The sequence below is a fragment of the Capra hircus genome, chromosome 22, assembly GCF_001704415.2.
Source record: "Capra hircus breed San Clemente chromosome 22, ASM170441v1, whole genome shotgun sequence".
Classification (NCBI taxonomy): Eukaryota; Metazoa; Chordata; class Mammalia; order Artiodactyla; family Bovidae; genus Capra; species Capra hircus.
The window spans coordinates 43,804,783-43,831,434 of NC_030829.1; the positions used below are offsets into that span (position 1 = coordinate 43,804,783).

The following is a 26,652-nucleotide window of genomic DNA, read 5'->3' on the forward strand; positions in this document are numbered from 1 at the left end:
GAAATCCCGCCCCGCCGGCCTGCCTGCTCCGCCTCCCTGCCCGCTCATTGGCTCACGACGACGCCCGTCAGCGCAGCGGGGCTGGCCCGGAGGTTCCTTCGCTGCTCCCCGCTCCGCTGAGATGTAGGGACTTGGAGGAGGCGAAGGCGGCTGAGGCGGCCTTCTTTGCGCACCTCGACACCTACCCTTCGCGAGCGATTGGCTATAAATCGTAGGGGACCGTCTTACCTCAGCAAAGCGTGCGTCTCCTGGAACCAGAGCTTCGAGTGAGGACCGTTCTGGGGAAATTGGGGCGGTTTTACTTCTCCCTCAACGTTTTTCTTCAGAGACCACGAAAGAGGCCTCTCTGCAGGCGCCTTTAGTTTCCAAAGATTATAACCTTCTCAACTGCCCGCAGTGTCCAGTCTCCCCTCTCCAGCAAAATGGTGCTGGCTAACTCAGATATCTGCGAGATTAGCTGTGTTGTTAACTTGGCTTTCTGGTAAATTCGTGGATAGTAGACTCGAAAAGAATTTTTTCTGAGCACTTGGGTATCAATATATGCATTGAAAAACCCGACTTTGCTGCCAATTCATCAGTTCTTAGCTGTCCTTGAGAGACTGACATGCCACAATTCAGACTTCCATATTTCTTATTAATCATAAGTGAAAATATCTTTTTAAAGTCAGGATACACTATTTATTATGTTAGTAACTGATTTTAGCATTTCTGTTAAAGTTTTGGAAGAATATTTAAATAGCTTCTTCAGCATCTAACTTTTTTTTAATAAGAGAGATAAGGTGAGCTGTACTTCTAGAACTTGATCTGGATTAGAACTCCTGTCTCTTTTGTCCATCTTTGTGTCCAGATTCTTCATGGAAGAATCTTTATACAGAGAAAATGGCAGAATTACTAGTGTCTTGTAAATACCTAGCCATTAATCCCACTAGTCCATCCCATTTTCATTCAAGAAATACAAGAAATGCCGAATAAAGACTATTAGTTGCCCAGTTCCACAGATAAATTGGAATGAATCCAGGTACGGTGGAACAAATCCAAATACAGTAACTGGAATGGAAGTTACTTTAAAATATGAGATTTTCCCAGAATCTCTTAAAGGAAAAATCAAATTTAAAAAGTTTTCCCAAGTAGACTTGCAATGTAGTTTCATGGGATTATTCATAGCTTTCAATAACTTTGAGTAAGGGCTCTCCCCTTAAATTGTTTATCAGCGAGTCACTCTGTATATGAGATCTTTAGTTTCTGAAAGGTAGTTTGGAATCAGTTCCTACAGTGTTACTGGTTGCCAGCTGCTTGAAGGTACCTGGCATCGGCATGGTACAGATCTCAGCAGCACAACTCTGGCCTTGGACATTTCTTGTCTACTCTATCAGCACAGTGGCATGCAACCTGACTCTGAATTAAGAAGACTTTCACAGTAAGTGACATTCTTGGTTGAACTGTGATTAGATTGTAAGTGAAGGAAAAGAAAGTTAGTGACAATTGATAAGAATCAGGAGTGAGTGACAAATGGAAAAAAAGTGTAAGAAAGAAGAGTAATTATACGGTGTAACTGAAGTTTGGCGTTTTGGCCAAACTAAATAATTCCAATGAAAAATTATCTTAGGTATCTGAATTACCTGGGTGGGGTATTATCAAGTTAAATGGTTTCCTTTTTTGTATGTTCCATGCTTCTAAACTGTATTTTTGTAAAGGGTTCTCAAGAGGCTATTATATTATCAGAGAGGAGCAAGGAATTCTTCCTGGGTTCAACTCATTAAAAAACAAACAAAAACAAGTTGACTATTCAGTTGTGTGGAGAGGCAGTTAAGTCAAATTATAAAACTAGAAAGACTCTGAAAAGGCTTTCTACTTGGATTCTGTAGCTTTAAGCTGTTGTTCAGTCTGCTCATCCAGAAAAATAATTGTATTTCCTATTTTAAAACACGCCTGAAGTTGCAAGATTGCAGTTTCCTTTGATAGCTAGTATAAGTTTAATTAGCCTAAGTTCTGTACAGTTGATCAAACTCGATTTCTTTTATAGAGGAAATGAGGCTTGTTCAGAGTATGCCTCAGGGCTTCCTAGAGACTCACGTGTGGGTAGTAAAAAAAAAACTTTGGCCAGCTAGTTAATTTTATGGAAGGTGAGGCAGGATTAAATGACATCCACCAAAGAATTCACTGAGACGTTTCACACATATAATTTACAATAAAAAGATGTACAGTTTGGTAAGTAGATTTGTTAATTATTAGTCTCTTAAAATTATATTTGATCTTCTTATAATTAGGTTTTTACATGATACTTCTTGAAGTTCTGGTCTGTGGTATTATAGGAAAGAATCCAATAACCAAAATGACACTGGTGTTTTATGTTTTAAAATGATCCCCCTAGGTTAGTGGTTACCGAACTTATGCACACATAAAAGTCATCTGGGGGAGGTTGTTAGAATACAGATTATCCTATCTTCAGCCCAGCAGAAGAGTCTGATGCCATTGGTCAGAGGTAGGGCTGGGAATCTTGCAGGTGAGTCCAAAGCAGCTCATCCTCAAACCGCATGTTGAAAATCTCTCTCCAGAGTGGAAGATAACCATTTCCCTTACCCAAATCACCGTGTATTTTAGACTATTAAAGAGTCAAGTAAACATTTAGGAAAGAGTCTTTAGTTCCAGCTGAGGGTGGTGAGAGGGACACCATTTCCAGAATCATCTAGAGAGCTTGGGAATCCTACTTCTTAAAAATATCCCCTGAAAGACTCCATCAATCTCAAATTCTGGTGTAATTGATACTCCTTTCAAGAGCATAATGTATACTGCAAATACTTCTAGATGTTACCTAATAAATCACTCCTTAATGAGACTCACTTTAACAGATAATTCCGGTTTTTTTCTTACGTCTGAGTTGAACAAAATTCAAGAGTATATTAATTGATAATTGGGGATCCTGAGTCACTTCCATCTACTCTAAAACATTTGAACCAGTGGTAGAGGTGGGAAAAGCTTTGGGCAGTGGGAGTAGAATAAAATGTTCTGAGGAATGTGTTGCAAAAAGAGGTGGTTGAGCAACCAGGACTATCAGATTCTTCATTGTGCCAGTGCAAGCCACCCTCTGGCCTTTGATCTTAATATTAATACTATTGTTGTTTTTGCTGTTTGCCACAGCATCCTTAGATTTTATATATATGGCTAAAGCATAAATCCTTAGAAAGGCCAATTCCAGAGCTTCTACTTCTTGACTCTGAAAAGAATGAAACTTTATTTCTAGGATAATTGTATATGGGCTGTTTCTTTTACGGTCACCTTGATTCATTTTTGGAAGATGAGGACATTGTAAACTAATTTTTTTGACCAATCTGAGAACCTTGAAACCAAGCAGCATTATTTCTGTTTCTTTGGGGAGATGAATAAAAACATGAGCATGAGCTCATGGACATGGACTGTGGAGTCAGCCTAGTTGACTTGGAATCTTAGCTTCAGTCTTTACTAGTTTTATGACACTTTAGGCAAGTTACTTAATTTCTCTGTGTCTCCATTTTGTCATCTAAAAAGTGGGGCTTAATGTAGAGAACCTACATGGTAGAGTCCGGAAGATGTTTAATGAGCTTTCAGAATAGTGCTGGGCACAATAAGTTTCCAGTAAAAATAAGCTAAGTATTCTTTTCATTTTAAATGTTTTAATGCTTTTAAAGCAGCTTTTATTTTCTTCATTTCCCCCTCTTTATCATAACTAAAGAAACCATTATTTTCTAAATCAGAAGACCCTCCTCATTGTTGTAGAGAATATGGATAGTATTTTAAATAATATTACCATTATCCTTGCTAGTGTTTTATCACTGATTTAGAGACTTTTGCCGCCAAAAAGAAAATTTAATAAATATATATTGTATTATTCTGGAGAAATGGTGCAGGTACAAAACCAGCAAAGGCTGTTACTCTGTTTTTTGATCTTTGTTTTTTGGCAGTGGGGAGAGGGGAGATTCCCAAAGGTTAAAAGACACAGAGCTACATGACATTACTACTCCCCAGAAGTTCTCGGGAGCAATAGGCAAGTCATTGGAAAAGAGATTGCTGTTAGAGAAGCCAATGAGTCCCATGACTGGTAAAGTATTGAAATCATTTTACTTCTTGTTTTTTAACTTTTTATAGTACTACAGAGGGCAGTAAAAAGAGTTACTGAGAATTGAGTATACGAGTACTGTTCATAGATCAGTTGGTAAAGAATCTGTCTGCAATGCAGGAGACCTGGGTTCGATTCCTGGGTTCGATTCCCCTGGAGAAGGAAATGGCAACCCACTCCAGTACTCTTGCCTGGAGAATCCCATGGATAGAGGAGCCTGGAGGGCTACTGTCCATGGGGTCACGAGTCAGGCCCGACTTAGCGACTACACCACCAATGTAGTTAAGTCTCACAGTAAATCAGCACATCCTTCCAAAAACACTAGATGGTGCCCTAAATTTAGTTTTGGGATTTTAAACTGCCTCAGGAAATGGATGTCTTCATTCAATAAATATTAGGTAATGAACAAAATGTTAAAAACCTCTGCCTTTGTGGAGCTACAGTTTAGTGGCAATGGTAGGAAGAAAGACAATGAAATATAAACGTAATATGCAGTATAAGAAATAAAGTATATTAGAAAGTGGGGAGTGCTATGGAAAACAGGGAAGATGAGGTGAAGAGCAGTTGCAGTTTTAAATAAGCTTGTCAGAGTGGACTTCATTGAAAAGATGGCATCTGAACAAAAATGTGAAGGAGTCACTGGAGTGAGCAATGAGTACATCTGAAGAAAAAGTGTTTCAGGAAAAGAAACAACCCGGATAGAGGCACTATGCCCTAAGGCAGGAGTGGCCTTTCTGTTTGAAGGATTGCGTAGAGATCAGAGTGGCAGGAAAGCTGCGAGCCAGGGTGGAGGAATCTGTTGGGGAGGAGGAAGAGGAGGTAACATCATGTAAAGCCTAATGGCCTAAGTGAGGATTTTGACTTCTACCCTGATTTTGGATAAAAACACTTTTAATTGAGGTTGTGATTTGAAACAAATGTTGGAGAAACTAGATAAACTACTGATATGAGATATCATAAATTATGCACAAATTAACATTGCCTTAAGTAAACTCAGTACTATATGAAATATACTGATTTAAAGGAAAAATTATATGAGTGATTTAGCTAAGTCATGATCAAAATGATATAGGGGCAAAAGTAATGTCTTAATAACAGAAGACAGTGAGTTCATGTAAAAACAAGTGTATGGTTTTTCCTCTTCCCTTTCTGAATAATTCAGCCCTAAAGCCATTGTGTGCATGGCCAGTTGCCCATTCCAGCTCTTTGTGACCCTATGGTCTGTAGCCTGTACCAGGCACCTCTGTCCATGGGATTGTCCAGGCAAGAATACTGGAGGAAGTTGCCATTTCCTCCTCCAGGGGATCTTCCCAACACAGGAATTGATCCTGTGTCTCCTATGTCTCCTGCATTGGCAGGCAGATTCTTTACCACTTTAGGGGCTTTAGAAAATTCCTTAAAGCCATTAGGTGGAACCGAATAAAGTAGGAGTCTATGCAGGGTGGTGAGCCACGGGGGCCCAGAATGAGCTGTTGGAGTCCAGCAAGCGGGGTAGGGCATCCCCACAAAGGAGCACCCTGGTGTGCAGTGCCAGAGCCTGTTCAGGACGTCAGAGCAAAAGATGGGCAAAAATGGCATTTTGGTGGAGAGACAACCCCCAGGCAATAGGATGTTGGAGCAGATATGGGGTGAGGATACCTGAGAGGGCTGTTTTGGTGTTCAGGCATGGTGAGGGCTTTTGTGCAGGTTGACAGCTGGCTGCATCTCTGTGGGGAAGGGATGGTAGCAGTGGCAGTTGGGTTACATAGGGGGATACATGCAATAGGTAAATATATCGAGGAAAAAAAAAGCCAGGATTCTCACTGTCAGAGAAGGGAATTGCAAATACTGTATGGAAAGAGGGAAAGTTAGAATGAGCCCTCTAGTGCTAGATTAGAATTAGAGGTATCCATGGTCGCTAAGAGTCGGACACGACTGAGCAACTTCACTTTCACTTTTCACTTTCATGCATTGGATAAGGAAATGTAACCCACTCCAGTGCTCTTGCCTGGAGAATCCCAGGGACGGGGGAGCCTGGTGGGCTGCCATCTATGGGGTCACACAGAGTCAGACACGACTGAAGCGACTGAGCAGCAGCAGCAGCAGCAGCAGCATGGCTTCCCTGGTGGCTCAGGCGGTAAAGAAAATGCCTGCAGTGAGAGAGACCTGGGTTTGAACCCTGGGTTGGAAGATTCCCATGGCAACCCACTCCAGTATTCTTGTCTGGAGAATCCCCATGGACAGAGGAGCCTGGCAGGCTACAGTCCATGGGGTCGTAAAGAGTCGGACACAACTGAGTGACTAAGCATAGCACATGTGAACTCACAGGTTTTAATACATGTATAGGGGTAAACTGGATATAAAGTGTGTATGTCACATACCTGCATTTATTTCCTTTTTTATTGAGAAAACCTTTGAGAGAGATGCCTCAATAACAGTGGATGCACATCTGAGTCCATATCTTGGCTTCCAAACACCGTTGTTCATTAAAAAGAAATAGGACTGCTCAGAGAAATGGCTGACTCTAGGTCTGGAGCAAGAAAAGAATAAGATATACTTGAGACACCTTGTGCTAGGAGGTAGAAAGTGCTCAAAAATGATGTGTCAAGGGACTTCTCTGACAGTCCAGTGGTTAAGACTTCCCCTTCCAAAGCAGGGGATGTGGGTTCAGTCCCTGGTCAGGGAGATCCCACATGCCTCACAGCCAAAAAACCAAACCATAAAATGGAAGTTACGTTGTAGCAGATTCAACAAACACTTTAGAAATGGTCCACATCAAAAAATGATGTGTGGAAAGAACGCAAGTCAGCTTGAAGGGGGCTTCCATTAGCCAAATCAGGGGAAATTTCAGCATCACAATAAGTCATGAGATTATAACTCCTTAAATAAAATAGAAAACCATGAGTTCATATTGATATAAATAAATGAATAAAAACATTTGTTGCAAAGTATTTGCATAGGCTTAAAAATAACTTCACCCCCCAAAAAATTACATTATAAAAGGGGAAATAGTAACTTTCTAGTGGGAAAACCTGGCAGACACCATCTTAATCAAATGCTGAAAGTTAAAATCACCAATAATGAGACTAATCAAAATTATATGCTACCTGATAGGAAATAATGAGAATACAGCATCAGTTCTGTGTCATCCCCTCAGAGATCACAAGGAAACATGAAACAAATCCTAACTGAAGAACTACTGAAAACACTGCTGAAATGACAGCTGCCTTTTTAAATTATAACCATTTAGAAATATATATTTGCTTTAAGTCAATTCCACTAATATCTGAGTTACTAGATTGTGGAAATGTTATTTCCAGTTATCTTCCAGTGCTAAAATGAGCTCCTTTGTTTAGGTTATATGTGTGAACTGTATAACAATAATGTTTACAAATCCAGATAAATTCTCCTACAGTATTTTTAGAACCTTTATTATTTAAATTGCATGCTGCCAATTTTCATTAATTTTTTACCTTTTACAGTCTGGGGAACTATATTTTCATTCTGAGGTAATTCACTTTGCTAAATACTTTGTGATTTGTTTATATGATTAGAAACACAATTTTCAAGTAGTAAACTCTCTTTCACCTCTACTCCTGTTAATGATGTGTGAGTGCATGCTAAGTCGCTTCAGTTGTATCCAACTTTGCGATCCTATGGACTCTGGCCCGGAGAAGGCAATGGCAACCCACTCCAGTACTCTTGCCTGGAAGATCCCATGGACGGAGGAGCCTGGAAGGCGCAGGCCATGGGGTCTCGAAGAGTCGGACATGACTGAGCGACTTCACTTTCACTTCTCACTTTCATGCATTGGAGAAGGAAATGGCAACCCACTCCAGTGTTCTTGCCTGGAGAATCCCAGGGACGGGGGAGCCTGGTGGGCTGCCATCTATGGGGTTGCAGAGTTGGACACGACTGAATGACTTAGCAGCAGCAGGACTCTGGCCTGCCAGGCTCCTCTATCCATGGGATTCTCTAGGCAAGAATCCTGGAGTTACCATTCCCTTCTCCATGGGATCTTACTGACCCAGGGATTAAACCCCCATTTCTTGGGTCTCCTACATTGGCAGGCAGCCAATTTGGTCATTATCCATTTGGTCACAGAAACTAGAAATGTGGCAGTCACAGTCACTTTCTCCCTCTTACTCCCCTCAACAAACAGACACACACACAGACACACACACATACCCCTATAACTACACCTAATTGGCCTTCATTATGTTGCTTTTCTCTGACCTTTTCTTGAAACATCTCTCCCTGAAGACATATCTGAAAAGCCTTCTAGTAACATTGATAATGGTAATAAATGATAGCAAATAATTTATATAACATTTACTATGTATCAGGGATTATTTCAAGGGCTTTGCAAGTATTAATCTCATTTGATCCTCAGTTATCCCCATTTAATTATAGAGGAAACTGAGGCACAGAGAGGCTAAGTTACATACCCAAGGTCACATAGTTAAAAAGAGTCAGTGCAGGAATTTGGACCCAGGTAGTGTGACGCCAGAGTTGGGCTCTTACCACCCATCAGTCCTGTTCAGTTTCACTCAAGCTGATTTGGGCCCCTGTTTGCTCCCATGCACAACTTCTTGTGCACACATCTTTAAAATTTTGTATTTATTTATTGGTGTTCCTAGAAGAATAAGAGAATTGTGCTACTTACATTTACAAAAGTAGAGAGAATAGTGAACCCACGATATTATATTTTTATTCATTAGAGACAATGTATCCACATATACCCATCACTCCAATTCAGCACTTACCAACATTTTACAACACTTCAATTATCTTTCTTTTCTTTCTTGTTTTCCTGAAGTATTTTATTTATTTATTTAATAATTTTAGTTAGTTATTTTTGGCTGTGCTGGGTCTTCATTGCTGTGCATGGGCGTTCTCTAGCTGCGGCGAGTGGGGGCTGTTATTCCTTGCGGTGGTCGGGTTTCTCACTGCGGTGACCTCTCTGGTTGCAGAGAGAGCACAGGCGCTAGGTGTGCAGACTTCAGCAGTTGTGGCGCATGGGCTTAGTTGCTCTATGGCCTGTGGGACTGTCCCAGACCAAGGATCGAACCAGTGTCCCCTGCATTGCAAGGTAAACTCTTAACCACTGGACCGCCAGCAAAGCCCTTCTGAAGTATTTTAAACTAAAACCCAGGTGAAATTCTGAAATTTCACCTATAAATATTTAAGTAGAATCTTTTGGAGGGACTTTTAGTAAATGTAACCACAATCACATCATGACACCTAACAAAATTCATGTTAATTACTACCTTCTTAATCATGAGTTTCTTGAGGGCAGAAATCATTTCATCTCCTGGTTACCTAGTATATCCCTGTACATGCTGGAGTTTGATAAATGTTTGTTGTGACTTAAAAGTTTGTTTTTAAGTTGATAAGAAAACCATGGCATTTATCCTCCAGAAACAATGATATAACTGACAATCAGGTTCTCAAGTTAACTGTCAACTCTAATTTAATCTACAAAGATTAGATTAAATGACACTAAAGTGTAGGCCTGAGCCCCTGGAAGCCTTAAATCCTGAACTATTTTATCTTTGATTACTGAGTCTAGGGAAATCCTGAGTCTAATTTAACCTAGCCCTGAATTTTCTTGTCCTCAAAGTCAGTCTGGGGAGGACATAAAGAAAGGGGCTAGTACTCTTGCCTGGAAAATCGCATGGACGGAGGAGCCTGGTGGGCTGCAGTCTATGGGGTCACGAAGAGTCGGACACGACTGAGAGACTTCACTTTCACTTTTCACTTTCATGCATCGGAGAAGGGAATGGCAACCACTCCAGTGTTCTTGCCCGGAGAATCCCAGGGATGGCGGAGCCTGGTGGGCTGCCGTCTGTGGGGTCGCACAGAGCCAGACACGACTAAAGTGACTCAGCAGCAGCAGCAGCAGCAGCATACCGGGTGGGAGTATGCATTGGTAAAGATTTATTGGAATGAAATATGGAAGAATTCACAAAAAGCATATTCTTTTTTCTTCATAATAAATTCTGGTTTATTTTTTGTGACAAAAAAATAATATATTCTTCAAAGAAACTTTTTCATGGAAATACTCCTGCATATGTGCTAAGAAGGTATTCATTGTTTGTTAGAGTTTAAAAAATTGGAGACACCCAAGTGCCGTCATCAAGGGAGTAGTTCAGTAAATTGTGAATCTTCCGCCTACTGTAGCATCAGGCAGCTCTTGAAGCATGGGATGGAGCTGCGTGGGCTTATGTCATGTCAGTGTTGGGGAACCACATTGCAGAACAGTACGTGTGTCTGGCTCCCTGTGGATAAAAGCATGTGTGTGCAGCTACCTGTTTATGTTAAGACATCCTGAAAAGATAGGAAGGAGCACTAAACTGTTAATAGTGGTGGCCAGTGGGTTGGACAGTAAAAATGGGGTAGAATTGAAGGAAACTATCATTTTACTCTGTACCATAGTAAATATTACATGAATTTTTTAAAATCCAAAGGCATCAGTGTTTTAGATAATTTTATATCAAGTTTTTAAAACCAAGAACTTGATATATACAAGAGGCATTGTACAGAAAACAATTTTGACTGGTTTGAAAATGTACAAATATGAAACTATAATCTTTTGAGATTGAGAAAAGCCTAAAATGTTTTCTAAATATAAATAGAGGGAACTTTTCTACAAATCTTTATTTAATATCTAATGTTTGATGAGCACTGTAATAGTTGCCAGGAGAGACAAAAGTATGTGTGAAATAATCCCAACTCCCTGGTGGCTCAGATGGTAAAGAGTCCACCTGCAATGGAGGAGACCCGAGCTCAATCCCTGGGTCGGGAAGATCCCCTGGAGAAGGGAAGGGCAACACACTCCAGTATTCTTGCCTGGAGGATCCCATGGACAGAGGAGCCTGGCGGGCTACAGTCCATGGGGTCGCGAAGAGTAGGACACAATTAAGTGACTAAAGCTTATTCTTCTCTTCAACCTTGTAACCACTGAGGATTATACGATATGTTTCAAGTAATAGCCAAGGCTAATGGCCGTAGGAATGACAGAGTATCACAGACATGAATTGTGCCTCAGGATTCTGAAATTGTAAGCTCAGATTTTAAATGAATCCCCCACAGGTAGCTAGTGGGAGCTACTGTATAGCACGGGGAGCTCATCTTGGTGTCTGTGATGACCTGGATGGATGGGATGGGTGGGATGGAGGTTCAGGAGGAGGGGATACATGCATACATATAGCTGATTCACTTCGCTGTACTACAAAAACTAACAGAACATTGTAAAACACCTATCAGTTCAGTTCAGTTGCTCAGTCGTGTCTGACTCTTTGCGACCCCATAAACCGCAGCACACCAGGCCTCCCTGTCCATCACTAACTCCCGGAGTCTACTCAAACTCATTCCATTGAGATGGTGATGCCGTCCAACCATCTCGTCCTCTCGTCCCCTTCTCCTCCTGCCCCCAATCCCTCCCGGCATCAGAGTCTTTTCAGATGAGGCAGCTCTTCGCATCAGGTGGCCAAAGTATTGGAGTTTCAGCTTCAACATCGATCCTTCCAATGAACACCCAGGACTGATCTCCTTTAGGATGGACTGGTTGGACCTCCTTGCAGTCCAAGGGACTCTCAAGAGTCTTCTCCAACACCACAGTTCAAAAGCATCAATTCTTTGGCACTCAGCTTTTTTTTATAGTCCAACTCTTAAACCCCAATTTAAAATAAGGAATCTCCCATCTCACTTTTATTGAATTATAATTACAGAATGTCATAATGTCTAATCTGTGGACTACCCTGGAGTGATATATAAGTAGTTCACAGAAAACTGGGAATTCTCTTACACATTAAGAAGCAATGGCAACAATAGCAAACACACAGCATTTATGTGTATTTACAAATGTCTCCTTCTCCTAGTCTCATCTATCCATCCATCCATTTATTTATTCATTTAAGAAATATTAATTGAATGTCTACTTTGGGATTTTTTAGGAGATACTGAAGGTGTTAACAGTAAAATCTAAAGTCTTTTATATATTTTAGAAAACACATTTAAAAATTCTGAGGGTCTCAAATAGAACAGTGTTATTTTTATGCATAAGTAAGAGGCTGACGTCATGGAGCTTTGCTTATTGCATTTCTTTCTTATCCTCACAGGCTGGTTTTCTTTCTTATACTCACAGGCTGGTTTTCTTTCTTGTTGTGCTATGAATGTTTTTTTGAAACTCTGCAAAAACATCTAAGACATTGTGCATTTTTCCTGATGGTTAATGATTTGAGATGTTGAAATACATAATTAGAAAATGTTAGCAAAGCCTGAGTTGATTTACAAGTTACTAGAGCAAAATAAAACATAAACATCTCGTTTTTACTTCATCTTGTACATACACATGTTTAAAATATAGACTTCCAGTTTTACAATTCCTATAATCTCTTCTCTTCAATGTCAGTGTGTCAGGCTTTTATTTTTTATTTCAAAATAAATGTAGAAAGATATTGAGGATTGATTATATGGAAGGTTTTACAACCCTTTTCTTAATTGATTGGTATATTTTGACATTTATATTTTGAAATCCTTGGGAAAGATGTTATCAGTTCAGTTCAGTTCAGTTCAGTCGCTCAGTCGTGTCCAACTCTTTGTGACCCCATGAATCACAACACTCCAGGCCTCCCTGTCCATTACCAACTCCCGGAGTTCACTCGGATTCATGTGCATCGAGTCAGTGATGCCATCCAGCCATCTCATCCTCTGTCATCCCCTTCTTCTCCTGCCCCCAATCCCTCCCAGCATCAAAGTCTTTTCCAATGAGTCAACTCTTCGTATGAGGTGGCCAAAGTACTGGAGTTTCAGCTTTAGCATCATTCCTTCTAAAGAACACCCAGGGCTGATCTCCTTCAGAATGGACTGGTTGGATCTCCTTGCAGTCCAAAGGACTCTCAAGAGTCTTCTCCAACACCACAGTTCAAAAACATCAATTCTTCGATGCTCAGCCTTCTTCACAGTCCAACTCTCACATCCGTACACAACCACAGGAAAAACCATAGCCTTGACTAGACGGACCTTTGTTGGCAAAGTAATGTCTCTGCTTTTGAATATGCTATCTAGGTTGGTCATAACTTTTCTTCCAAGGAGTAAGCGTCTTTTAATTTCATGGCTGCAGTCACCATCTGCAGTGATTTTGGAGCCTCCCAAAATAAAGTCTGACACTGTTTCCACTGTTTCCCATCTATTTCCCATGAAGTGATGGGACCGGATGCCATGATCCTCGTTTTCTGAATGTTGAGCTTTAAGCCAATTTTTTCACTCTCTTCTTTCACTTTCATCAAGAGGCTTTTTAGTTCCTCTTCACTTTCTGCCATAAGGGTGGTATCATCAGCATATCTGAGGTTATTGATATTTCTCGCGCTTCTTCCAGCCCAGCGTTTCTCATGATGTACTCTGCATATAAGTTAAATAAGCAGGGTGACAATATACAGCCTTGATGTACTCCTTTTCCTATTTGGAGCCAGTGTCTTGTTCCATGTCCAGTTCTAACTGTTGCTTCCTGACCTGCATACAGATTTCTCAAGAGGCAGGTCAGGTGGTCTGGTATTCCCATCTCTCTCAGAATTTTCCACAGTTTCTTGTGATCCACACAGTCAGAGGCTTTGGCATAGTCAATAAAGCAGAAATAGATGTTTTTCTGGAACTCTCTTCCTTTTTCCATGATCCAGCGGATGTTGGAAATTTGATCTCTGGTTCCTCTGCCTTTTCTAAAACCAGCTTGAACATCAGGAAGTTCTTGGTTCACATATTGCTGAAGCCTGGCTTGGAGAATTTTGAGCATTACTTTACTGGCGTGTGAGATGAGTGCAGTTGTGCGGTAGTTTGAGCATTTTTGGCATTGCCTTTCTTTGGGATTGAAATGAAAACTGACCTTTTCCAGTCCTGTGGCCACTGCTGAGTTTTCCAAATTTGCTGGCATATTGAGTGCAGCGCTTTGACAGCATCATCTTTCAGGATTTGAAATAGCTCAACTGGAATGCCATCACCTCCACCAGCTTTGTTCATAGTGATGCTTTCTAAGGCCTACTTGACTTCACATTCCAGGATGTCTGGCTCTAGATGAGTGATCACACCATCGTGATTATCCGGGTCGTGAAGATCTTTTTTGTACAGTTCTTTGTATTCTTGCCACCTCTTCTTAATATCTTCTGCTTCTGTTAGGTCCATACCATTTTTGTCCTTTATCGAGCCCATCTTTGCATGAAATGCTCCCTTGGTATCTCTAATTTTCTTGAAAAGATCTCTTATAGTGGCCATTAATTAGCCATCATGTATTATCCTTTTTATATGTGTTAACCTTCAGTTTGCCCTTGTATCAGTGTTCATAAAAGATATTTGTCTATAATTAAAAAAAATTTTTTTTTGTTATCAGGGTTATTCAGACTTCATAAAACAGATTTAGAAGGGTCCTTCCTCTTCCATTTTCTGAGAGATTGGTATTTGTGTAAGATTTTCTTTCAATGTTTGATAAACTTCACCAGTGAAGTTATCTTGGCCGGAAGTTTTCTCTGTGGGAAAGAATTTGATAACCAATTCTGTTTCTTTAATAGATATGTAGCTAGTCATATTTTCCATTTCATGTTGTTTCAGTTTTTGTAATCATGTATTTTTTTTGAGATTCTTGCCTATTTCATGTAAGCTACTGGATTTACTGGTATAAAGTTGTTCGTTATATCCTTTTTTTTTAATGTCTGTAGTCTCTATAGCAGTATCACCTCTTCATTCCTAATATTGGTAATTTGTGTTCTATCTTTTGTTCTTGTCTCCCTACAGGTTCTCCCTTCTCAGTTTTTTATGATGGAGCTTTTTAGATAAATTATCTAGTGCTGCGTAAATCACCCAAAACTTGGTGGTTTAAAACAGTAGTGTTCATTTAATACCTCTCACTGTTTCTCTATGTCAAGAATTCAGGAGTGACTTGGATACCCAGTTCTGTCTTGTAGTTTTCATTAAGATTGTGGTCAGATGTCATCTGGGGCTTTAGTCATCTGAAGGCTTGAATGGAGCTGGAAGATTCACTTGCCAAGTGGCATATTCACACAGCTGGCAAGTTGATGTGACTGTTGACAGGGGACTTCAGTTCCTCTCCATGTTGGCCTCCATACCTATCATGGTGGCTGCCCGCATGTGCTTACTTCTCTTTGATTGTGAGATTATGTTTGCTTAGTTTTAATCTGTGGGAATTTTGTGACCTAAATTAGCGAGGCTTTCTCCCAGAGAGCGTTTGGTCTGCTTTTGCCGGGAACCAATATTAAAGTGACTTCAAATGAGAATCTTCTGTTCAACTCCCCTACCTACTACTAGCCTGAGGGTTAGAATCCTGGTTTCTGTGATGCTAAGGATTTTTGCTCTTGTGGGTGACCTGTTATTTATCATTTGTCTGCTGATCACTGCTCCCAGTTCTGAGTTCAGTTCTTGGTTGTTGGGTTTTTACTGTTTCATGTGGTGAGGAAACAAAATTTCCCTTACTTTTTCAGATCTCAGCATTGCACTTGAAGATATATTTTATACAAGATCTAATTGTTTTGTAGTGGAAGAGTCTTTCAAGGAATATGGCCCAGCGTATTGCTATAACAGAAATATCTCATTCATTCTCCAGTTTAACTCAAATTTGGCTTTTTTTCTCTACCTTCCAGCTTGCCAAAGTTGACAGTAACTCCCTTGTTAACAAATCTGTGGATACATTTGTCTTCTTTTTACCCAGCCTCTTAGCAGCATTGACACAGCTGATCATTCATTTATTATTTCATCTAGTTTTAGCTGAGCACTGTTGTGGATGCTAGAACAAACAAAAATTCTAAAGATAAGAAACAGGCGATAAACAGGAAACAAGGTGAACATATAATAAGACAAAAGGGCAGGAGAAAGGGCATCAAGACTCCCGAAATTTTTTAAGGGACTGAAAGAGTAAGCCTTGTTGGAAAAAATTGTATTTAAGGAAATACTTGAAGGAGCTAACAGAGTAAGTAAACTGTGAGAATATGTGAGGGAAGAACATTCTAGGGAGTGAAAACAGCCAGTGTACAGGCCTGAGGCAGAACTGTACCTGTGTTTTCCTGAAGAGGAGCGGTCCCGTGTAGCCAGAACAAAGTCAACATGGGAGATGTGATGAAAGATAAGATCAGATCGGGAAGGGGAGCTGGCAGATCATGTGACACCCTGTGTAACACTGTAAAGACTGACTTTTACTGAGATGGGAAGCCATTTTTTAAGCAGAGTTGTGACATGAACGGATATGTTTTTAAATAATCCCTCTTGCTGGCTACTGTGTTGATAGAAAACCATAAAGGATCAAGGATGGACACAGTGAGACCACTTAGATATTGTTGTAACCATCTTTCTCCTTGATCCTTTTTCCTGTCTTGGGTTGATTATCATTTCTCCAGACTTTTCCCTTGGCTTACTACCTGTTTCATTCTTTAGTTCTTTCTCCAGCACATCTTCTCCAATTTCTAAATATTGAAATACCTCAGACTTGGTCTTAAGATCCTTCTTGTATCTAGGGCCATTCACTGGGTGATCTCATACAAACCTCTGGCTTTTAATGGTTTTAATACATATGATTTGTGCTAGTGATGCACAAACTTAGAGATTCAACCCTGAGCTCAAACTCAGAAATCCAGTAACCCACTTGCAATCCAAACTGAAACTCTTCATTTCCCCCCAAACCTTTCCTCCCCTAGTCCAGACTTCCACACCCCAATAAATGACACTATTTTTGCTCAAGCCAAAAAAACAGTCATCCTAATGCCTCTCTTTCCTTCATTTCTACCAATCCACCAGCAAGATGTGTTTTTCTGTTCCCACATGAAGGAGCTGTTTCCTCCACAATGCTGTATGTCAAATAACCTCAGAAATCTCAGTAGCTTAATAAACAATGAATATTTATTTTTCTCACCCATGAAACTGCAGGTCAGTTGGTGTTTGGCTGTTTGCCTGGGCTCAAGCTGCAGGATGGGGTGGGGTCTCCTTCACATGTGTTCATTCTAGGGCTTAGGCTGAGAGGCAGCAACTGCCCCATGGATGACCACACAGTGATGTCAGAAGCTCAGGGGGGCATACCAGTCATATTTCAGGCTTCTAGTCACAACACTTGCCATTGACTGAAGCAAGTCACATGGACAAGGCCAAAGCTGAGAGGTGGGAAGTACACTGTATCCACGATGAGGCCACAGCAAGGGGATAGCTATATAATATATTGTGGGGATGAAAGAATTGGAACTAATTATCCAATTATTTCATCTCCCACAACCTCCTAAAGAATTGTACCACTTCCCAGATCCACTGTTAGCCATCATCTCTTGCTCCTGGACAGTTATCTCTCTTCTCATCATACCTAGAACAATGCCTTGCATTAGTATATGCTCAGTAGGAACGTAGTGAATAAACAACTCTCAGGTGATCTTCGATTTCACTGGTTACACTCATCACTCTTTAGTCTCTTTCTATGTAGCAGCCAGGATGGGATTTTAAAACTGTAAATCCTATCTGTGCTATAAAGAGAAATATATCTGTTCTCTGTCCCTGGTTCCAGGCACATAGCTCCTAAATTTCTTGGAATTTCCTGAGTAATAAGAGTGATAGGAGCATCTTTTCTTCTAATGTCATGACTCTTGGTGGGCTTCTCAATAGTTTCAAGATGTGGGCTGGTCACAGGAAAGACCAAACCTAGATTAGAGGCTTATAACTTTCAGCCCCACCTGCCAATCTCAGGGGAGGGGAAAGGGACTAGAGATTGAGGTCAATCACCAATAGCCGATGATTAATCAATCTTGTGTATGTAATGAAACTCCATAAAAAAAAGCCACTAAAAAAAGATCAGGATTGATCTTGGCAAACACACTGAAGTGCTGGGAGGGTGGTGTGCCCAGAGGGGGCATGGAACCTCTGTGCCCCTTCCCCCACACCTTGCCCTACACATCTCTTCCATCTGCTCCTGAATTGTATCTTTTCTAGTAAATGTAAACAGCATGCCTTCTTGAGTTGTATGAGTTCTAGCAAATAATTGAACCTGTGAAGGGGAACTCTGAATTTACAGTCGGTTAGTCAGAAGTACAAGTGGCAACCTGGGACTTGCAAGTGGTATCTATAGTCTTGGTGGACTGAGCCCTTAACCTGTGGGGTAGTTAGGGTCAGAACTGAATTGTAGGATACCCTGTTGATGTCTACAGAGAACTGGAGAGTCGCTTGGTGTGGAAAAGCCCATATGCATTGGGTGTCACAAGTGTTGTGAGTAAAAACAACTCAGACTGTCATATTAGTCCCAGCTTAAAACCCTGCCCCGGGTTCCCTTTGCACTTGAACTCCTTACCACGGTCTTTATAGGTCTTCATAAATGCATCCATTATCCAGCCAGGCCTGGCTCTCCAAACTCTAGCATCTGGTACCACTCACCGCTCTCTGGCTAACTGCCCTTTTCCTCCTCAAATATTCCAATACCTTTCAGCTGCAAGACCTTTGTACTTGGTGTTCCTTCTGACTGGAATGCTCTTTCTCAAGATCTTGGCATGCTAGCGTTCTCTTATCCTCAGCTAAAATGTCACCTCCTTAGAGAGGCCTCCCTGACCATCAATACTTAAAGACCCTCTTCTCACTCCACCTCCACCCCCGTTATGTTTCATCACCACCACCTTGTTTATTCCTTTCAGTGAGTTTATCGCTCTCTGAAATTACCTTGCTTTTGTTCATTCCTAATCCTAGAATGGTGTCTGACACATGGTAAGTGCTCTGTAAAAGTCTGTCGAGTGGATATATGAGAAAACATTGCCTCCAGTTTTTTAAAGAAACTCTTTGCTATCTTTTATTTTCATATACTCATCCAGATGTAAAATAATACGGTATTAAGTCCACATAAAATCAACTCAGGATAAATAAAATATCACAGTGTCTGTGTTGATAAAGAAGAAATTGGGGACTGGAGTTGCGTCAGCCTGTGCCGTGGCACCCTGCAGTGTGTGCCTCTAGGGCCCTAGTCTGTGGGGTCGAAGGTCTCAGTAAGGCCACCTTCTACCCTTACTAAGGAGCCAGCTCTCCTGGCTCATCTTTCTTCTTTTTCCATCCTCATCACTGGTTAATGTACAAGATAATTTATTTATTAATATTTACAGTCATTGTTTGTTGGCTGTCTCACTGCCCCCCATCTCTGCCACCACCGTGAGCTTCATGGACACATGAAGGCAAGGATCCTATTTGGTTTTTTAGGTACGCAGTAGATGTTCTTCCATTTGTGGGATGAATCAATGAATGAATGTTTCAAAGGAAAGGAAAGAATCTGGAAGGTCCTGAATCAGTCTCTTTCTCCAGGTCGCTCCAGAGTAGGGGAGCCCCCACTGTTTACCTTCCAAGACACTGTAGGCAAAACCTCCATGAGGATATATGTTTACTAGTTTATTCATTGTCAGAATGGCTTTACTTGTATATTTATAACTCCATCTTGTGTGCATGTTTTGTTTTCTATGTGAATCCTTTGTTCACACTGGAGCTCACATAAGGAGGAATTTAGCTTGGTATTTATGACATCGTGATAGGAAGTGACATCACACAGGGCAAAATCTGATAAAGTTCAGCTCTGTCCTGTAGAGGCTGTTTCCTCCTTGAGCACACTATTTTTCTTCTTCCCACAAGGAAAGCCCAGTAGTTGTTTGAATGCTGACTAAAAGTGTTACAACTTTGGTGATAAGTGGTCACTTCAGAATCTTCTCATTTAGCAGCTGTATTTCTCTTTTAATTTCACATTTTCTTAGGATGATGAAAATATTTCGTTCTTGGTTATTTTTCACAAGTCTTCTTGTCCTCATGAGAACCATCCAGTCTCTCAAAATATCAACAAAAATTTTTATTTAAAAGATAAATTATGTATTTTTCTTTGAAACAACTGATGGGAGAGAAATTCTTCCTTTAGTTTGAATAGGCATACTTTTAAGTTGCTTGGAGGTAGTTATATATGAATCTTCATGTTGTATCTCTCTCATTTAAAAGAAAAGATGAAATAAGAGAATTAACTCATTAATTATTTAAAATACTTGGTGCAACTGTTCCTTGTGAGTTAATCCAGGCACTTGGAAGAAAATTACACTCAGTGTTAATAACATTGCCAACCTTTTCCAGTATGCTGCACTCCAAATACTATTGTGTTTTCATTGACAACAGTCACTATTACATATGCATGTGAAAAACGGGCATTTTCATCAGAATTACTGTAATAGCATTAAGAGATTATTATTTTTCCAATGTCTTTCGAAGAAAATTCACTTAAATTAGATTATTTATTACTTGACTGCTCTTCTGTCTTGCCTGTGTGTTTAGGTAACGAGTCCATGAAAGTATAAACTTCAGAATAAAAAGCATGATTTTATACATTGATGATTTCAAATAAAAGAGGAGTGCTAGTCTGTGTGCATCATTTCTTTTGAGAAAGTTAAGTCTGTGTTCTGTTTAGGAGAGATAACACTTTTTGTCCCTGTAGGTGGCCCCTGTGGTGTAGCCATTAGTTGCTAATTACTTGCAAACAAATAAACAATTAACTCCTGGAGCTGCTGGCTGGGCCAGTGTGCATTGACATGCTAAAACTTTCTGAAACGGGATTTTAATTAGTGACGTTCTAAATCCAGCCCCCTTGTCAGCGGAGCAGTGAGGTGAACTGCAGGAAGGTCCAGCCCCGGACACGTGGGGCAGAGCCAGCCAGGGAGGCTTGGAGCTGTTGCTCTGTGCAGCCCACGCAAGGATGTCTCCTAGCCTTCAGGAAGGTGCTCGGCTTGGGGAAAGCAAACCCTCACCCTGCCCCTTTTCAATTGAGAGTATCTTAGGACTGGACCAGAAGAAAGACTGTGTTCCATCCACGAAACCCCACAGGCCCTGGGCAGACACCTGCGGCTCTTCAGGTACGCCACAACTTAATTTTTAAATTTCTTTGTTAATTTGTTTACAGTGTTTAATTTGGCTTTTCTCTCTTTTTTTCATATTACATAGACTTAGAGAAAAACTTTACTTTCATCCAAGTACATAATTGAAATATATAGCACTTTTAATGCCTCCATCTGAGTGTTATGGGAAATAAAAAGAACATTGGCCTTAGATCCAAGTAGGTATGAAGTGCACCCATGAGAAATGCCAGGAGCCTTCATTTACTTCAGAAGAGCTCTAGGTTTATTTGCCATATCATATATTCTAAATCTTCTCACTGGAAGAATAAATGACATTCAGAGGTCAGAATGTGTTGTCTATCAGCAAGACAGAGCTCTCATTTTTGTTTGCTTTTTGGATTTTGGTCTCCTGTGAAACCCAGAAGAATTCTACTAGGAAAGTTAGAGACAAGTTTCTGAAATTACTTCTTATACAACTTTGTAAAATATAGAAATGGACACCTAAAATGGGATTTCTTTTTTCTCTTTTTAGGGAAAGAAGTTAACCTATGTCTACATGTCCCAACTCTTCCCAGTGGGATCTCATTACCTCAAACTGTGGATCACTCAGTGCCGGAAGAAAGTGTTTGGAAATACGAAGATTACTTTGCACCCTCAGAGAGACTTTCTTTGAAAAGAGAGTTGAGTTGGTATAGAGGCCGAAGACCCAGAACTGCTTTTACCCAAAACCAGGTAGGAAGTTTTTTCAGCCAATAATCTTAATACAAAGGCTTTAACTGATGCCCTGTTGGGCAAAAAGCCCATCCACTTTGGGATCTCAGTTTAGAAGCCTTATTAATGAAACAATAGACCGTATCTCTCTCTCTCCCCTTTAACAGTTTCTGAATAGTCATTAAAAAAAAAAGCTTACAGATTAATCGCCCAAGATTTGAACGCAATTATTTTGCTATACACATTAAAGTCTATTTTATGATGACAGATCAACATTTTAAATAACTATTTCCTTATTCTTAGATTGAAGTGTTAGAAAATGTCTTTAGAGTAAACTGCTATCCTGGCATTGATATCAGAGAAGACTTAGCTCGAAAATTGAACCTAGAGGAGGACAGAATCCAGGTAAATTTTCAGACTTAGTTATTACTTGTAGCAATGAAAATGTTAATAATAAAATAACATTTCTGAGGTCTGTTTTATCTTCCCTTAATTTTAGATCTGGTTCCAAAATCGGCGTGCAAAGCTGAAAAGGTCCCATAGAGAATCACAGTTTCTAATGGCAAAAAAAAATTTCAACACAGATCTCCTGGAATAAATAGAAAACTAAACATGTGGAATTATCTTCCAGTTGCAGAACATGAAGAATTAATGGAAATATCAAGTATTGAAAATGTTATGTTTTCTGTGTTTAATCTGAGTATTGTCATTTTTATTGGAAAATATATTGTAAATAATTACTATTATAACATGGCACCTGTTATACTTGGGCACTGTTAGTTACAATAAAAGCCTTTCCTATATATTTTAATAAACATTTGCAGAAAAAGCCAGTTATTTTTGGTGAGCAAATTTAATCAAATTAGTTTATTAAAATCAGTAAACTCATAGCTAATTGACTCTACAACTGGATTCCATTTACAAAATAATTCAAGTCAAATAGTCTGAAGAATGGCACAAAGATGTGATTTGTTTAAATAAATTCCCTTCAACTGCATTTTGAAATGTGATTATACTTAATATAGCATATGATTTATTCATGAATCTTTTGTTTCTCTTTATTTCTGGCATAAAGCAGTGAGATCTTCTCACCATATATCAATACAAATTCTTATAACACTCTAGTTTCAAGTTTTTTATTCAGCAAAGTTATTATGCCAAAGTAAAGATGTAAAATCATCAATCATCTTATTCATTCCATTAGTATTGGATTACACAAAAGAATTAAGCTACAAATAAAAGCAAATTTTAGTTATTTTTCTAGTCCACTCAATATCATGCTTTACTTTCATTCATCAAAATGAGAATGATCATCCTGGCTTATATCCATTTCCAGTTAATCATCTGTATGTTTTGTTACAAACAATATGTTGACTGAGGAGGTAGGATAACCGTCCTGTCTTTTGTATATGTTCTGACATTGTCACTGGAAATAACCAGGGCACTTTCTGGGACAAAAACTGTATTTTCTTTGCATTTGCCATGGTTCCTGTCAGTTCCCTACTGGGAATCTGGGGATTTGCTTTCCATTTAATTAATGGAAGGCCAGAGTGGATGTTCTGTTTAATATAAGCTGGAGGACGCTGACGTTGTTTCCTGGCAGCTGTATTCCAGCTTCACCCATTTGGATTGAATTCTCCCTTGCTTCCCTTTTCTTTTCTACCTTTTACCTTTTCTTTCCTCTGCTCTTCTTTTCTCTCCTGGTAAGGACCAGAGTAGAAGGTTCTTGTTGAATTACTGTATCTATCATGGTTTTTTTTTTTTTTCTCCTTTCATTTTTAAATTGCATGAGCAAGATTAGAGGAGTTTGCATTTTCTGATGAGGAAAAGTAGCATGACTCAGATTTTAGAGCTTTTGAAAAAACATTTACTGAGAACAATTTGGAGGAAAGGCCGCTCTGTGTCCCAGTAAGCTCTGTGTCAGCAGTAAGCTGTGCTTATCCTGTTTCACTATTGCTGGATGGAGAGCGGGGAGGAAGAGAAGGGCAGCAGGGAAGTAAATGGAAGAACAGAGGCATTAAATGTTTTCCGAGGAAGTCTCTGCTGTCAGACTGTGGAGCCGCTTTTTTTAACATAAAGAACTGATTTCAGTAATATACACTTTGGAGCCCTATTTATGAAATATGTTAGTCACAGTTTATCCACTGGGTACTTATTTGTTCTTCATAGGTTCCTGTGAAATTATATTAAAGTGGAGGACTAGAAGTCATCAAGAGTGAGTTGGAGGGGAAAGGGTCATGTGATGGGTAAGCTTTTTCATATAGTCATTTAATTTAATCCCTAAGGTCATATTTACATATTGTAAACAATTCAAGCAATATAAGAGTTAAACCTCTCTCAAATCTCCTCCTTCACAGATAAGCATCATTAAACATTTCTCTACACCTTTTTGTGTATAAAAGCATGTGTATATGTATAATATATATACACTTGTATAGGTATTTGTTGTTTTTGCTGTTATTTTTTAAATGTCATCACAGTTGACAGTCTGTGCATCTTTCCAACATCTTTCAGTTTCAGACATACAGTTCTGTTTTGTTCTTAATGTTTGCTTGGCTTAGCAAGTCCTATGTATAACTATTTCATAATGTTAATATTTTAAGTATTTTTGAACTAGAGCTTTTCATAATTGAGAGTTTTCAAAGAGTAATCATAGTTTATGTAGAATTTATCTAAGATTAAACCTAACCCCCAAGTCTGAGAAGTTAGAATTCTTTATAAACTTACAGACTTTAGAAAAAGATGAAACAGCATCACAAACCTTGATAAACAACTAATAATGTATTTAAATTATTTTTTACTTATACGAACTTATACCTGTAAAAAGTCTGGTGAGGAAAGAAACAGTATTTTTCAGTGACAGTTTAATATAACAGATTTATGTGCTTTTAAAATTCAGTTTTGTGTATAATTGAAAAAAAATGTTAAACGGAAGTTACATATTTATAACTGAAATCGTTTATAATAGAAAGTATGCACTTTTAACTGAAACAAGTAGCATTCAGAAGTCAGAAAAAAATAAATACAGAAATTGTCATATTGAAGAAATAACTCTGAATGTAATATGTGCATACTTTTATATTTTCAGATACTAATAACAATATAATAAAATACTGTGAAGTGAGTTCATAATATGTGAGAATATTCAAAAGATAAGATAATATACATGGTGGCTAGTATATTTCCCCTAAAATCATTTCCAAAAACCTAAAAGATAAAGGCTGTTCTTGTTAGAGGAAATAATGTGTTGGTAATTTTTTTTTTAGCAGTTGTCAGTATATTGGAGAGAATATGATGATATTCAGGAGGAAAACTAGACTTTAACTTTGAGGAAAAATCAAGCAAGATGAAAATGGAAATGAAAGCCAAGATAAAATTATCTTTTCCTTGAAACACGCAGGCTCTCTCTAATCCATAGCTTAACTCTGCTCCTAGTAATTCCAAGCCTTTGTCTCCATTAATGCCAGGACAAGGTGAACAGTAGTAACAAATCAAACTAATGCAGTCAGGCTAATACCTGGAGCGTCTCTATTATCTGTTGACTGCTTAAATAAGGTTATTTGGTCTCCAGTAATGGCATTTGTCTCTTGTGAAGCCAGCCAGCCAAAGCCCATCACTAACGAGTGCTGGTGGAAACAATGGCTGTGTGTGCTGGTGGTCAACTTTTGAGTTAATCAGTGTTAATAGCTGCTTTCACCCCTTGCATCTTATCACACACTTATGTGAGTGGCATAAATCTCCCAAACACAACACAAGACAACACAACACACAGAATCAACCTGGGCCTTGTGTTTTTGGTCCACTTGCAATATGCTAGCCCGTTTACTTGATGTGGACTCCAAATCAAAGTGTGACAGATTGTGACTTGCTGACTCCATTTCACTGAGTCCCATAGGACTAAAAGTTCCTCCACGTGTTTTTGGCTAAATTTAATGCGTATTTTGACTGTTCTGCCTTCTCTTGGGGCAAGAATCCAGAGCAGCAGAGCAGCCAAGGCAGCTCTCGGGGGCTCCTAGCATTCCATTAGACTCAGCTTTTCCATTTTCCGCCCTCCTATTTTCTCATTCCCACCCTTTTCCTTTCTCCCTGCTAATGCCTTGGTAAGCTTGTTGGTGTCAACAGGCTTTATTGAGTCCAGTAAATATGTTTATTGCTTTATGAGTTAGCAACATTTAGGAACTTAGTGTTCTTTCCCTCCAGGCCTCCATGGGTGGCTTAGTGGACTATCTCCCTTACTTAGTACTTTATGACTGAGTGATTTCAATGAAATGAATGATACTATAATTTATGTTCTATTACTGTATCATAAGCTTGCAAAAACTAATGCACCTATTACAGCTGGTGTTGGCCAAGGAGTTGTATAACGATTTGTTGTTTTTCATAAAGCCCAACCTCTTTGATGGTTATTTATGGATTTGTGGTGCCACCAGCCCTGCTCTTCCTTGATCTCTAGTTCAATCAAGTCAATCAGTCAAGACATACTGGAGGCAGCAGAGCCATATAGTCAAGAAATTGGAATATTGTCTGGTCATCTGACTTCAAACCACAGCAGCTGTTTGACTTTGGGCCAGTTAGTCAATCTCTTTAGGCCTCAGTTTCCTCGTCTATTAAAAGGGGATAATAATGGGACCTATTTCATAGAATCATTGGGGGAATTAAGTGAGATAATAGTTAAGACTTAGACTAATGTCTGGCACATATAAAACAGTGTTGGCTCTTGTTATAATAATGTGCTGGAGATAATGTGCTAGGGAATGTAGAATAAATGAAGTTGTCTGGAACTGTGTTTTCATGTCTGGAACAATGTATGGCACATAGTAGGTTCTCAATCAACAGTCTAGAACAAATGAAAACAGTTCTTGGTCTCTAGGAACTCACCACATGGTGGAAAGAAAAGACTATTCAGGGATTATTTAACAAATATTTGTTCAGTATCTGTCTGCCTTGAGCCACTTAGCCACTATGTGAATCTCTAGGGTTGGAGTGATGAAGAAG

At 39.5% G+C, this 26,652-nt stretch overlaps 1 protein-coding gene across 4 annotated transcripts; it reads left to right on the top strand.

The window, feature by feature from the left end:
• HESX1 (HESX homeobox 1) lies at positions 83-22,536 on the top strand. Of its 4 annotated transcripts, XM_018067186.1 has the most exons (7): positions 83-266; positions 1,265-1,417; positions 3,939-4,075; positions 20,890-20,964; positions 21,479-21,678; positions 21,961-22,062; positions 22,157-22,533. In XM_018067186.1, exons 2-7 carry the CDS (start codon positions 1,383-1,385, stop codon positions 22,253-22,255), a joined length of 648 nt encoding a protein of 215 aa, XP_017922675.1. In that variant the 5' UTR covers positions 83-266; positions 1,265-1,382; the 3' UTR covers positions 22,256-22,533. The 4 variants fall into 4 exon arrangements, with proteins under 4 accessions (XP_017922675.1, XP_005695882.1, XP_005695883.1 ...); XM_005695825.3 differs by lacking the exon at positions 83-266 and having other exon boundaries at positions 273-1,417; positions 20,695-20,964; XM_005695826.3 differs by lacking the exons at positions 83-266; positions 3,939-4,075 and having other exon boundaries at positions 273-1,417; positions 20,695-20,964.